At 36.2% G+C, this 12,488-nt stretch overlaps 1 protein-coding gene across 1 annotated transcript in view; it reads left to right on the top strand.

Annotated features, from left to right (window-relative positions):
• Positions 1-12,488, top strand: part of Gabra2 (gamma-aminobutyric acid type A receptor subunit alpha2) — a 135,226-nt gene that overhangs the window by 72,935 nt on the left and 49,803 nt on the right. The window contains exons 5-6 of the mRNA XM_032917120.1: positions 9,345-9,565; positions 11,170-11,252. Coding sequence (XP_032773011.1) covers positions 9,345-9,565; positions 11,170-11,252 — 304 coding nt within the window. The remainder of the gene's footprint in view (positions 1-9,344; positions 9,566-11,169; positions 11,253-12,488) is intronic.

Here is a 12,488-nt window from a genome sequence, read left to right as displayed (position 1 = left end):
GGGCGCTTCATCCTGCCTCAAAGTTTGGTTGGTATATATGATAGAATGACAACTCTATAAAATTTGGAAGCACCAGGTTTGAATTGAAATTTAGAATTCTGAATATTTGAATATTGCTACTGAAACATGTTCCATTAAGGGTTAGGGATAATCTGAATATTTAACACAGTAATTATGAATTTTAGATAGAATGAAAAATTTCAGAATGATTTGGATCTCTGCAAATGAGTGATTTTGATACTTTCATTAGGTATGCTTTAATAATGTAGTGTAAGGATCTAACACTACTGAATCTCTCTCTCTCGTTAATGATTCAAACGTCCTACCATTAACTGCAAAGGGAAAACACAAGTATTTCCCCTCCACAGTTGTTGGAACAGCTGTGCTCTTCTGGAACTTGTGTTTAACTGAGCATGTTTATGCGCAGATCTTTACACTTTTTTTTATTAACTCGAGTATTTCTTATTTACATTTCGAGTGTTATTCCCTTTCCTGGTTTCCGGCAAACATCCGCTTCCCCATCCCCTTCCTTGGGTGTTCCCTCCCATCCTCCCCCATTGCTGCCCTCCCCCAACAATCTAGTTCACTGGGGGTTCAGTCTTAGCAGGACCCAGGGCTTCCCCTTCCACTGGTGCTCTTACTAGGATATTCATTGCTACCTATGAGGTCAGAGTCCAGGGTCAGTCCATGTATAGTCTTTAGGTAGTGGCTTAGTCCCTGGAAGCTCTGGTTGCTTGGCATTGTTGTTCATAAGGGGTCTCGAGCCCCTTCAAGCTCTTCCAGTTCTTTCTCTGATTCCTTCAACGGGGGTCCTATTCTCAGTTCGGTGGTTTGCTGCTGGCATTCGCCTATGTATTCGCTGTATTCTGGCTGTGTCTCTCAGGAGAGATCTACATCCATCTCCTGTCTGCCTGCACTTCTTTGCTTCATCCATCTTGTCTAATTGGATGGCTGTATGTGTATGGGCCACATGTGGTGCAGGCTCTGAATGGGTGTTCCTTCTGTGTCTGTTTTAATCTTTGCCTCTCTATTCCCTGCCAAGGGTATTCTTGTTCCCCCTTTAAAGAAGGAGTGAAGCATTCACATTTTGATCATCCTTCTTGAATTTCATGTGTTCTGTGCATCTAGGGTAATTCAAGCATTTGGGCTAATAGCCACTTATCTATGAGTGCATACCATGTGTGTTTTTCTGTGATTGGGTTACCTCACTCAGGATAATATTTTCCAGTTCCAACCATTTGCCTACGAATTTCATAAAGTCATTGGTTTTGATAGCTGAGTAATATTCCATTGTGTAGATGTACCACATTTTCTGCATTCCTCTGTTGAAGGGCATCTGGGTTCTTTCCAGCTTCTGGCTATTATAAATAAGGCTGCTTGAACATAGTGGAGCACGTGTCTTTTTATATGTTGGGGCATCTTTTGGGTATATGCCCAAGAGAGGTATAGCTGGATCCTCAGGCGTTCAATGTCCAATTTTTCTGAGGAACCTCCAGACTGATTTCCAGAATGGTTGTACCAGTCTGCAATCCCACCAACAATGGAGGAGTGTTCCTCTTTCTCCACATCCTCGCCAGCATCTGCTGTCACCTGAGTTTTTGATCTTAGCCATTCTCACTGGTGTGAGGTGAAATCTCAGGGTTGTTTTGATTTGTATTTCCCTTATGATGTTGAACATTTCTTTAGGTGCTTCTCAGCCATTCAATATTCCTCAGCTGTGAATTCTTTGTTTAGCTCTGAACCCCATTTTTAATAGGGTTATTTTTCTCCCTGTAGTCTAACTTCTTGAGTTCTTTGTATATTTTGGCTATAAGCCCTCTATCAGTTGTAGGATTGGTAAAGATCTTTTCCCAATCTGTTGGTTGCCGTTTTGTCCTAACCACAGTGTCCTTTGCCTTACAGGAGATTTGCAGTTTTATGAGATCCCATTTGTCGATTCTTGATCTTAGAGCATAAGCCATTGGTGTTTTGTTTAGGAAATTTTTTCCAGTGCCCATGTGTTCCAGATGCTTCCCTAGTTTTTCTTCTATTAGTTTGAGTGTGTCTGGTTTGATGTGGAGGTCCTTGATCCACTTGGACTTAAGCTTTGTACAGGGTGATAAGCATGGATCGATCTGCATTCTTCTACATGTTGACCTCCAGTTGAACCAGCACCATTTGCTGAAAATGCTATCTTTTTTCCATTGGATGGTTTTGGCTCCTTTAGATCTTTTCACTTTTATACTAACTGGTTTTATTGGCATTCTGATGAGTCTAACTGCCCTACCCCTTGGAATGATTGTTAATATTAATATATTGTCAAGTCTGTTGACTGAGTTTTTTTAAATACAAATGTATGACTCTGAGCTTAAATATTCCTATATATTTCAAGGGTTATGTTTTAGTTATTATATACCTTCCTCATAAGCCACATTTTCTTCATTATGGGAGAGACAATACTGATTGGGTTTCACTCCATAGGAGATAGACTTTAATATCAAAAAAGGGGAATATTGAAATAAATTTACTCCCTTTAAATACACTTAGTAATTCCAAGTAAATGAGAAATCATTCCACAATTAGTCCTGAAATTTGCTTGTTTTTAGTGACTAGATATAGTCTTCAGAAATTGGCTATGAGCATTGACTTATAATTAATGTAGTTATGTACTCCAGAATATACTGTCTTCTCTAAGTTTAATGTGTCCTTGAAATTGTGTTTATATAACATGCTGTGCTGAAGAAAATGATTTCCTTGTTTGCAGGACCAATTGTGGAAATAACACTAAAGAAATTTGATGAGTAAATGGAGAATTTTAGTGTTTGTAAAATTATTGGGCGTCTACTGCATAGTTTTTATTTTGGTTTTTCTCTGTAGAAAGCATAGAAACAAGAAAGTGACTTTATCTATCTATTATTCCATCTACAAAATAATTAAGTTTCCTATAAATATTTCCCCCTATACCTTGGCTGAGTGGACCTTCATCTCTGTGTTGTTACTCTCTCTCCTATTTCAGTTGTTAGAGCGCTAAACATGTGTATGCCTTTTTCTCTCTTCCTAACTGTGTTTCTGTTGAATGTGATGGCTCCTGAGTTGTGATGCACATTTGTAACACTTATCCAACAATTTTAGGTGTTTGTCTTCGCATTCCAGATGCTTAGATTTTAAAATGACTCGCTGTTTGCAGTGGCTTTGTTTTGTTGTTAACTAATGTTCAAAAGGAAACTTAGCTTTAAACACAATATGTGGAGACCCATACTTTGAATAGTATCATTGATAAATATTAGCAATGCACACTTATAAATTTTAGGGACAAATTATCATTTTAGGTGTCTTATGGAGGCATAAACCTGGCATGTGTTTGTACCTTCTATTTGTCAAATGTAATTAATTAATGTTTTCTGTTATGATGTCTTAATTTTAGTTTGTAAAGAACATTTTTCCACTTGAACTGAGTTATTTTAATCAGAATTATGTAGTGTAAATTCCACTAATTGGGCAGTTTCACAGTCCACTGAAAGGAAGAACATCACCCAACCATTCCCACTTACTTCTCTCTGTCCTCTCTGGGTAAGCTTATGAACACAATCAAAGTATGATGCAGTTAAACTGTTGGTCTTACCTTTGAGAACATACACAATTGTCTTCTTTTGCAAATGCTTTATATAAAACTTTATGTACATACATACATATATACATATATGTATATATAAATTAATGGTATAGAATATATAATTCTAATATTTTCATGTGATATATAAATGAATATATCTATTCTAATTCAGACACTGCCATTCTAAATGGATCACTGTGCTTCTGCTTACAAGATTGTTTTTATTAAGATAAAGTTCATTTGCTAAAAGGCACACATACCCATTTATAATTTATGTATCGATAGGATTAGAACATGTGAATTGCATTGGGATTTCAGATGTCCTTGAACTATTCGTTCAGATGTTCTCAAACTAGCCATTCACGAGCATCATTTTATTATTTTTCACAAAAAAGGGCTAGTGTGCTAAGCTGTAAAGATTGCATATTGGCCCTAGTTTTTCACATGATTATGATATTTATACTCAATTACACAGCTATCCCTAATGGAGAGAAGTCATCTCTAACTCTGCTTCTCAGCCAACTCAAGTGTGTGACTTATGTCTGTCAGCAATCATATCATGAATGATAGATGGGTTTTTCATGTTTTGTTTTGTTTTCTATTTTTGTCATTGTTCTGAAAAAAAGGTAATCTTTTCAGACCTAGGCTTCCTGGAAGAGGATGAAAATTGCTGAAACACTTGAGGCCAAGCTGAGCAACCTGCATATTCCTATGTGATGGAAGTCTTGATAACCAGTGATTTTCTGCTTCACAAAGGGAATCCCAGCTAAGATCAGTTTGAGGCTAGATAAAAGAGATACCCCACACTGCTTCATGACCGTGGGGCTGAGAACAATACCTAGTCTCTTTTTTTAAAAATATTTTATTAGATATATTTCTTTACTTACATTTCAATTCTTATTCCCTTTCTGGGTTTCCTGTCCATAAGCCCCCATCCCCAATCCCTCCCCCATATGGGTATTTCCCCTAAAAATCCCCCTTATTGCCCCACCATATTCCCTTGCACTTGGGGTCCAGCCTTGGCAGGATCAAGGGCTTCCCCTTCCCCTGGTGCCCCAACAAGGCTATTCTCTGCTACATATGCATTTGGAGCCCTGGGTCAGTCCATGTGTAGTCTTTCGGTAGTGGTTTGTCCCTGAAAGCTCTGGTTAGTTGATGTTGTTTTTATGGGGTTGCAAGCTCCTTCAACTCTTTCAATCCTTCCTCTAATTCCCCCCAAGGAGGTCCTGTTCTGAGTTCGGTTGTTTGTTGCTAGCATTGTCCTCTGTATTGGACATGCTCTGGATGTCTCTCAGGAGAGATCTATATCTGGTCCCTTTCAGCATGCATTTTCTAGCTTCAGCAATCTTATCTAGTTTTGGTGGAGATATATATATATATATATATATATGGGCCACATTAGGGCAGGCTCTGAATGGCCATTCCTTGAGTTGCTGCTCTAAACTTTGCTTCCATATCCTCTCCTATGGTTATTTTTTCCCCTTTTAAGAAGGAGTGGGAGCATCTGCATTTTGGTCATCCTTCTTCTTGAGCTTCCTGTGGTCTGTGAATTGCATCTTGGGTAATTCGAGCTTTTTGGCTAATATCCATTTATCAATGAGTGCATACCAAGTGTGTTTTTCTGTGATTGAGTAGCCTCGCTCAGGATGATATTTTTCTAGTTCTTTCCATTTGCCTATGAATTTCATGAAGTCATTGTTTTTGATAGCTGATTAGTACTCCATTGTATAGATGTGCCACATTTTTTGAATCCATTCCTCTGTTGAAGGGCATCTGGGTCTGAGTTCCAGAATTTTCTGCATTCTTTAACCCTAAGGTTTACCTTATATTTGTCATGGTTGGAATTTTGGGATTCTAGACTCTTCTGATAGTCTAATACTGTACCAATGCTTTGATTGCACACACACACACACACACACACACACACACACACACACACACGTGTGTTTCCTTTTAGGATTCTTTTCCTATAATATTATAATATCTTTCTTATTTGTTTTTACTATTCACTGAAAACGATTCTATGTTTTCTCTTTAGTTTCATTATTTCAATTGTGCCTATTATAAGTAATATTACATGAGAATATATCCAGTATTAATATAACAATAAATGTAAATGGACATTATCATCATAAAATGTACGGATGACTAGATTTTCCAAAAGATATTTATTCTAAAATCTTTAGCACATTCTAAAATCTTGAAAGTCTTACATGTCAATTGTAGTAGGGTTAAAATAAATTATAAAGCATCAATATGGTAAACTGATATGTTTATAAGTACAAACATACAGTCATAACATTTTCAACATAAAATTGTGAAAAACCAGATGGAAACATTCAAGTATCTTCAATCAGACAATAACAAAATTATCCTTTACTTCATACACAGACTAAAATGGTGTATGAAAGCTGAAATGTGAAAGACACAGGTAATTTATTTTTAGTGCCATATTATCAATATACCTATGATAGTTTATACACCCTTTGCTTTTTATTTTTGAGTTATGTATTCTCTCAGATGCATATAAAAACTGGTTTTAGACCACTATAAAAAGCAGTCAACATGCAATAAAAACAAGTAAATAAAAAAGGCCAAAATCAATGAAATATAAAAGTATTTTAAACAGACAAGTGAACTGTACTAAATTTGGAAATTAGAGACATCTGCCAGTGGTGCTCTGGGTCATTACATTAGTCATGAATTCAGCCCTCATACTTTTGTAGGGTAGGGTTGAAAAATAATTTCACAGTGAGATTGTGTGTGACAATGACCAAGCATAAATGGAGGATATATTTAAGTTCTAGGAAAGATGTTTAGGTTATGACATAATATTCCCATATAGTCCTTTATCATAGTAAAAATGAATCTAAGCTTTATGCAGATAGTAAGTCAATACTGCCAATGACATAGCTAAGAATGCAATTTATAGGAATATTTAAATTGTGGCTACATTTGTTTTACATCTGTAAACTCATGCATGGGATTAATAAGTGTCAAATTCAGGATAAGTTGTTCTTCCCAGGACCAGGAGATCATAACTGAGAATAAGTAAATCAAAGCAGTTACAAGGCGATTGCAATGTTATTAATTAGTTAATTGATCAATCAATTAATTTGCATTTGTGAGAGAGATGATAGAGAAAGGAAAGAGGGCCAGGTAGGAAACTTAGGTAGAGATCAGATCAAACTTGCAGGTATTAGTTTTTTTACTTTACCACATGGGTTAAGGAAATCTAACTGGGTATCATCAGTCTTAACAGCAAGTATCGTCATGCACCTTTGTAAGACTTTTTAGACCTTTTTATATTTCTAGAAGCAAGATGATGTACAAATAAATGTGAATAATTCATCTAGAAAGCTAGTGAGATATTTGGAAACCAAAGAAGCATACGTACTGCTGTGGACATTGTCTTCCAAGACTGCAAAGCTTTGAAAAGGAACAAAGAGAGCAGCTTCAGTTCCAGCTGATGATAGAAAAATATTTCCCAGTATTTTTTGAGGCATTTATTTGTTTTCTTTTTAAAGGCCTCTACCATCTTCATGATTTTTTTTTTTTGGTGCTTTGGGTGTGTTAGCATATCCAAGGCTTGATAGTAGGATAGGTGGACTGTGGTGGTGCCATATTGACCTGACTCTTGTTGACTGTATTCTTATATTGGCCTTTAGCCATCTGGTTATCTCTAGTGCAGGCAGGCCTCTAGGAATATAGGTACTGTTGTGGGCAACAACATGGAGTTCATTGCCAGGGTGCTTTTCACCACTGCGGGATGTGCCATAGGGTTTGATGGTAGTTAAGGTATTGGGAGATAGGGTCTCACCTGGCTGTCTCTGGTTTGGGGAGGCCTCAGGAAATGCAAGCAGGGTTGTCAAGATACTCTACGTATTGGACAGATTTGATGGGACCACTTAGTATTCTCTGAAGTCTAGTTCCTAAGCCATCCTTTAACTTTGTATGTTATCACCACATCAATAAGCATTAAAAACAGAAAAAACAAACAAAACCCCCTAAAAAGCCTCAAAAAACAAAAAAGCAGAATCATATAAAACCTACCTTAATTTTCCAAAAGTGGAAAAGTTAAATTTGAACTTTTCTGTAAAAGTTTATAAGGTCTGCAATTTCTCTTAAAAAAAATAATGTCACATGGTTAGGAATTTTAGATAATGTGTGTGGAAAGAAATACCTGCATGGATGCTTATAAAGCAAACACGTATCTTTTATTATAGCTTTCCTATTTCCATTCACATGGGATTTCACATTAAAAAGTGACTTTCTAGGACATAGAGATTGCATGGAATTGTCCCCTGAATATTAGCTCCTGTTCTTCTCCTGTTGGTGTTCTGATGTGTGATTCTTATTATCCTCACCCAGGTTCTTTGATGAACCACTGGGCAACTTCCAATTGGCTTATACTAGTTCAAGCAATATATTTTTATAATAAGATCCTATTAATTACCATTTACTATAACAAGAACTTTATTTGAATAAGGCTGCTACTTCTTAACATTATTTTCAAGCATATGATGATTTGGTTTTATACATTATAGACTGTTTCTGAGTTTACAATTCTGAGGAGTATAATGAAACATTTCCATTACTTATGTGTGCATGCACAAATATAGACAGTGTCAAAAACTGGAATCCATCAGATTATCGGTAATAATAATCACCATTTTAAGTGTGTATTTCATCTAAAAGGTATGTGTGTAAGTGACAGAGACAGAGTGAGAGTGACAGACAGACAGATACAGAGATAGAGACAGACAGAAAGACACACACAGACACACAAGAGAGAAAGAGAGAGAGAGAGAGAGAGAGAGAGAGAGAGAGAGAGAGAGAGAGAGAGAGGAGGTAGAGAGAGAGAGGCGGGAATATGAGAGTATGCAATCAGAATAGAGGAAAGTGAGAAGATGAGAGGCACACAATTCATCTAAACTAAAATGTTGAAACTGATAGCAGTGTATATGAGTGGGTTAAAGCATACTTTACATGAATATTATTTGAAAAGTTCAGAGTCCAAGTGGTCTAATGTTGTTAACATTCTTGTACTGCAACAAATTTAATAATTCTTTACTCTGTTTTTTGAATTCATCATTTACTGACCCACACTTGGCTAGCACTATGATGCATCACCACTGGTTAAGAACTTTTGAAAAAAGTGATGTTTAACACTTTCACTCTCAACAGAAAATGATGGCTCCTGAGTATATGACAGTACATTTAAAGTTGTTTCTTTGTGTTGTGTGTGTGTGTGTGTGTGTGTGTGTGTGAGAGAGAGAGAGAGAGAGAGAGAGAGAGATGAGAGAGAGAGACAGAGAGAGAGAGAGAGAGAGAGAGAGAGAGAGAGAGAGAGAGAGAGAGAGAGAGAGAGAGAGAGACTGAAAATCTACCTGTTCAATCCCTCTTGGAATAATGTAGAACAACCCATGCAGCCCTGCTCCAGGAGACACTTGTACATGATGTCTTTTGTAATGCAGTTACTTAGAGCATTCAACTGAGGGGGGGCACAAAATAAATTTGTTCCTTTCTTTCTCAAGAATGGGTAGCTAATTATGCAAATAGACATACTCTACACCATCATAAGAGGCAGCATTTCTTGATAACGTAAAGACTAATCTTTATGAAGTACGGATACCTCTCAATACAATATTTTTCATAAACTATTCAGAGTATACTGTCTCTTGAATTTTATAGTCTTATTATTTAGGAAAACTTTTACTGTTTTCAAAAAGTTGTAAAATTTATATTTTAGGAATATACAATAGATGTTTTCTTTCGACAAAAATGGAAAGACGAGCGGTTAAAATTTAAAGGTCCCATGAATATCCTTCGACTTAACAACTTAATGGCTAGCAAAATCTGGACTCCGGACACCTTCTTTCACAACGGGAAAAAGTCAGTGGCTCACAATATGACAATGCCAAACAAGCTGCTTCGAATCCAGGATGACGGAACATTGCTGTACACCATGAGGTATGTTGATGTGAGAGACTAGAAATGTCTTTATGAAATCATGCATTGAAAAGCTAGGGAAGGTATGGGTAAATATTTGCTCAATTGGAAAATTTTCCTAAAATTACTAAATACTTTATATTTGGTTTCATAAAAGTCTGGGCATATGAATAAAAAAGAAATTTTAATTGAATTTAAATTTTAAAGTAAAAGATTCTCTTGATTATGAAAAATTGATTTTTTTGGTACTCCACATTACATATTAGTTTGTGACCCTAGGTTTGTTTGCCAGAAAGATGTGATTTGCTTTTCAGTATGCTATCCTGTAACCTGTCCAATTTTAAGTAGACAGTTTTAATCTGTATTAATATAGTTTTTTGTTTATTAAATAAATTGGTCAACTTAAATCATGCATTAGGCTTAACCATCTAAAATTACTATTTCATGATTAAAAATAATCACATAAAATCAATCTCATGGAGGTCATCCTTTTGTGCAAATACAGAAGCATCTGTACTTGTTGACACAATTATATTTTAAGTAGTCTCATGAATGTTTTAAAACACATTAACTTTATTACATAAGAGCTGAATGTTTTATGCCTAATAAGGTGATGTAGAATGAAACGTTAAAGTTTAATGGTGTATTTAAAAGCAAATGCTGTCAATAGCACTCTGCATATACAGATACCGTGTTCCATGCATCTGATGTCTTAGAACGTTGTATGGAAGGTGAAGAACTAGATTTTATTAATCGACATTGTTTTCTTGTGTGCCTGGTGGGAGCAGGAGATCCAAGAGTTGAGGACTAATTTCTAGATAATCATTGGATACAGTGCAATGAGATCATTGGGTTATCCTTTTTCCTCCCTACAAATAGTACGAAACTTAGCTAGTAAAGACCAAATGACTCATGGCTAAACCACTTATTCCTGTAGATTATGGTTCAGGTATTATATAATGTTAGGGACAATTACAGAGGAGTCTATTTAAATGGTGTTTAAAGTTAATGCCAGAGTTGGCTGATGACCACTTTTTCTCAGCCCAATTAGTAAAGATTTGTCTTTGAGTTCAATTTACTTCCTGTCTATTTCCTCTGTTTTTATGTGAAATGGAAGTAATTAGAAGTGTTCTTTATGACAGATTTTTAATGATTACAGTTTATTATATTCAGACATGGAAAATGTATCTTTGATAGTCATTATTTATATCTATAATTTAGCAACCAATATGTGTGAACAATATATTTTTTAGAAGATACATAAGTCTGTCTATATTTGTATTTATTTCTAAACACATATCTACAGATATGAATACAAGATATTAAAAATGACTTATCTTTAAGGAAGCAAACACCAAAGTATTACATCAGCTTCTCTCTATAGTTGATGAGATGACAATAAAAAAGATGCCCTTTCCATAATAGAGCTCTAAGTATCATCGGCTATTAAATATTTATAGTGGTGTTAATGGCAAGCATTTTTCAAATACATATATAATTTATTTTTATTGTGTTTAAACCTTTTCAAGCCTAATATAAATTCTTTATTCTGTTAAAAACTGTATCGAGTGATGTATCTTGACTAGCGAATCCACTTAAACCAAGAGTGGGATTTTGGCTTCTAGGCTTACAGTCCAAGCCGAATGTCCAATGCACTTGGAGGACTTTCCAATGGATGCTCACTCATGCCCACTGAAATTTGGAAGCTGTAAGTATGACAGTGAACATACGTCTCACGAATCAATCGCGTCACAGTCGACAGCATCTCTGTTGGGTCATGCATTTTTTTTCTCATATTATGCAAGGCTTCATAATAGACTAATAGGATGTAGAAGTGAAAGCTGTGGTGGTTGCCCTATAGGAACTAATGCTATGATGATTGTCCTATATGTCCTATATGATTGGAATCTCCTATGTCTTGCTCAAACACTTTAATCATTTCTTATTTTTTTCAGAGCTCGAATACTTCGATTCTTTTATACGTTTTAGAGTTTAAATCATAGCTTTGTTTTACTACTAACTAAGAACTCTATGTTTTATTTTGTGCATAAAACTAAAAGCAGGAGCTGTGGTAGAGTCACTACCATAATTTATTCATATGGCATGTTAAAAATGTGAAATAAGTTACCGTTCGGCTTAGAGTGAATTATATATGATGAATTCCTATTGATGTGTTACAAGGGTCAGAAAAAGTCATGAAGCCTGTAATGCTGTCTGTCTACCACTGTCCTGATGGAAGAAGCTCTTTTTTCCTCCTTAGAATACATTTAACGAGGATGACAACATTGGATGCTTCCACACCGGTGTCTCCAGTGTACCTAGAACACGTCTGAAAGTGTCTGTGCCTCTGGCCATTCTCTCGGTCACCGGATTGTACCTGATAGGTCAAGCAGAAGAATTCACACCATGGCGTAATAGAAAGGGCAAAGTCAGATCATCCTTTCAGGCCCACAGGACACTCCAGGCAGGCTCAGGATTAATTCATCATTGCAGCTAGGCAGCTTCCTTCTGTCTGAGCATGCCTTCGTCCCTGACCTTTTTAGAAACTGTGCTCTTTCTGACATACATTTTTGTGTATTCCAAGCAGCTGCAGGCTCTTCTCTTTCTTGTTCCATAGAAGTGCCCACTTCTAATCTGATTAAATGTAAGACTGACTGAAGACGAGTGCATCTTCTCCCAAAATACAAACTAAAAGAGAACGGTCACTGTGAGAATGCAGATTCCTCTGATGCTTTAAGGATGACGAGAGGTTCCAGCTTGTTTGCTTTGTGTACCCTTGTAGCAGGTGTCAGTTCTCAATTTTCTTCATGAGCCTCCTCTGGGCTTAACCACAAGCCTTTCTTTATTGTCATGGGAACCATCCCTTTAAAACTGGCATTTCTTCCAATATTATTTAAGATAGTCAATCATGTTATACAACGTAAACACAGTGTTGAGAAAACCA

This window comes from Rattus rattus, chromosome 11 (assembly GCF_011064425.1).
Source record: "Rattus rattus isolate New Zealand chromosome 11, Rrattus_CSIRO_v1, whole genome shotgun sequence".
Taxonomy (NCBI): domain Eukaryota; kingdom Metazoa; phylum Chordata; class Mammalia; order Rodentia; family Muridae; genus Rattus; species Rattus rattus.
Note: the sequence above shows the minus strand (reverse complement) of the source record. Positions and strands in the feature narration are given on the sequence as shown.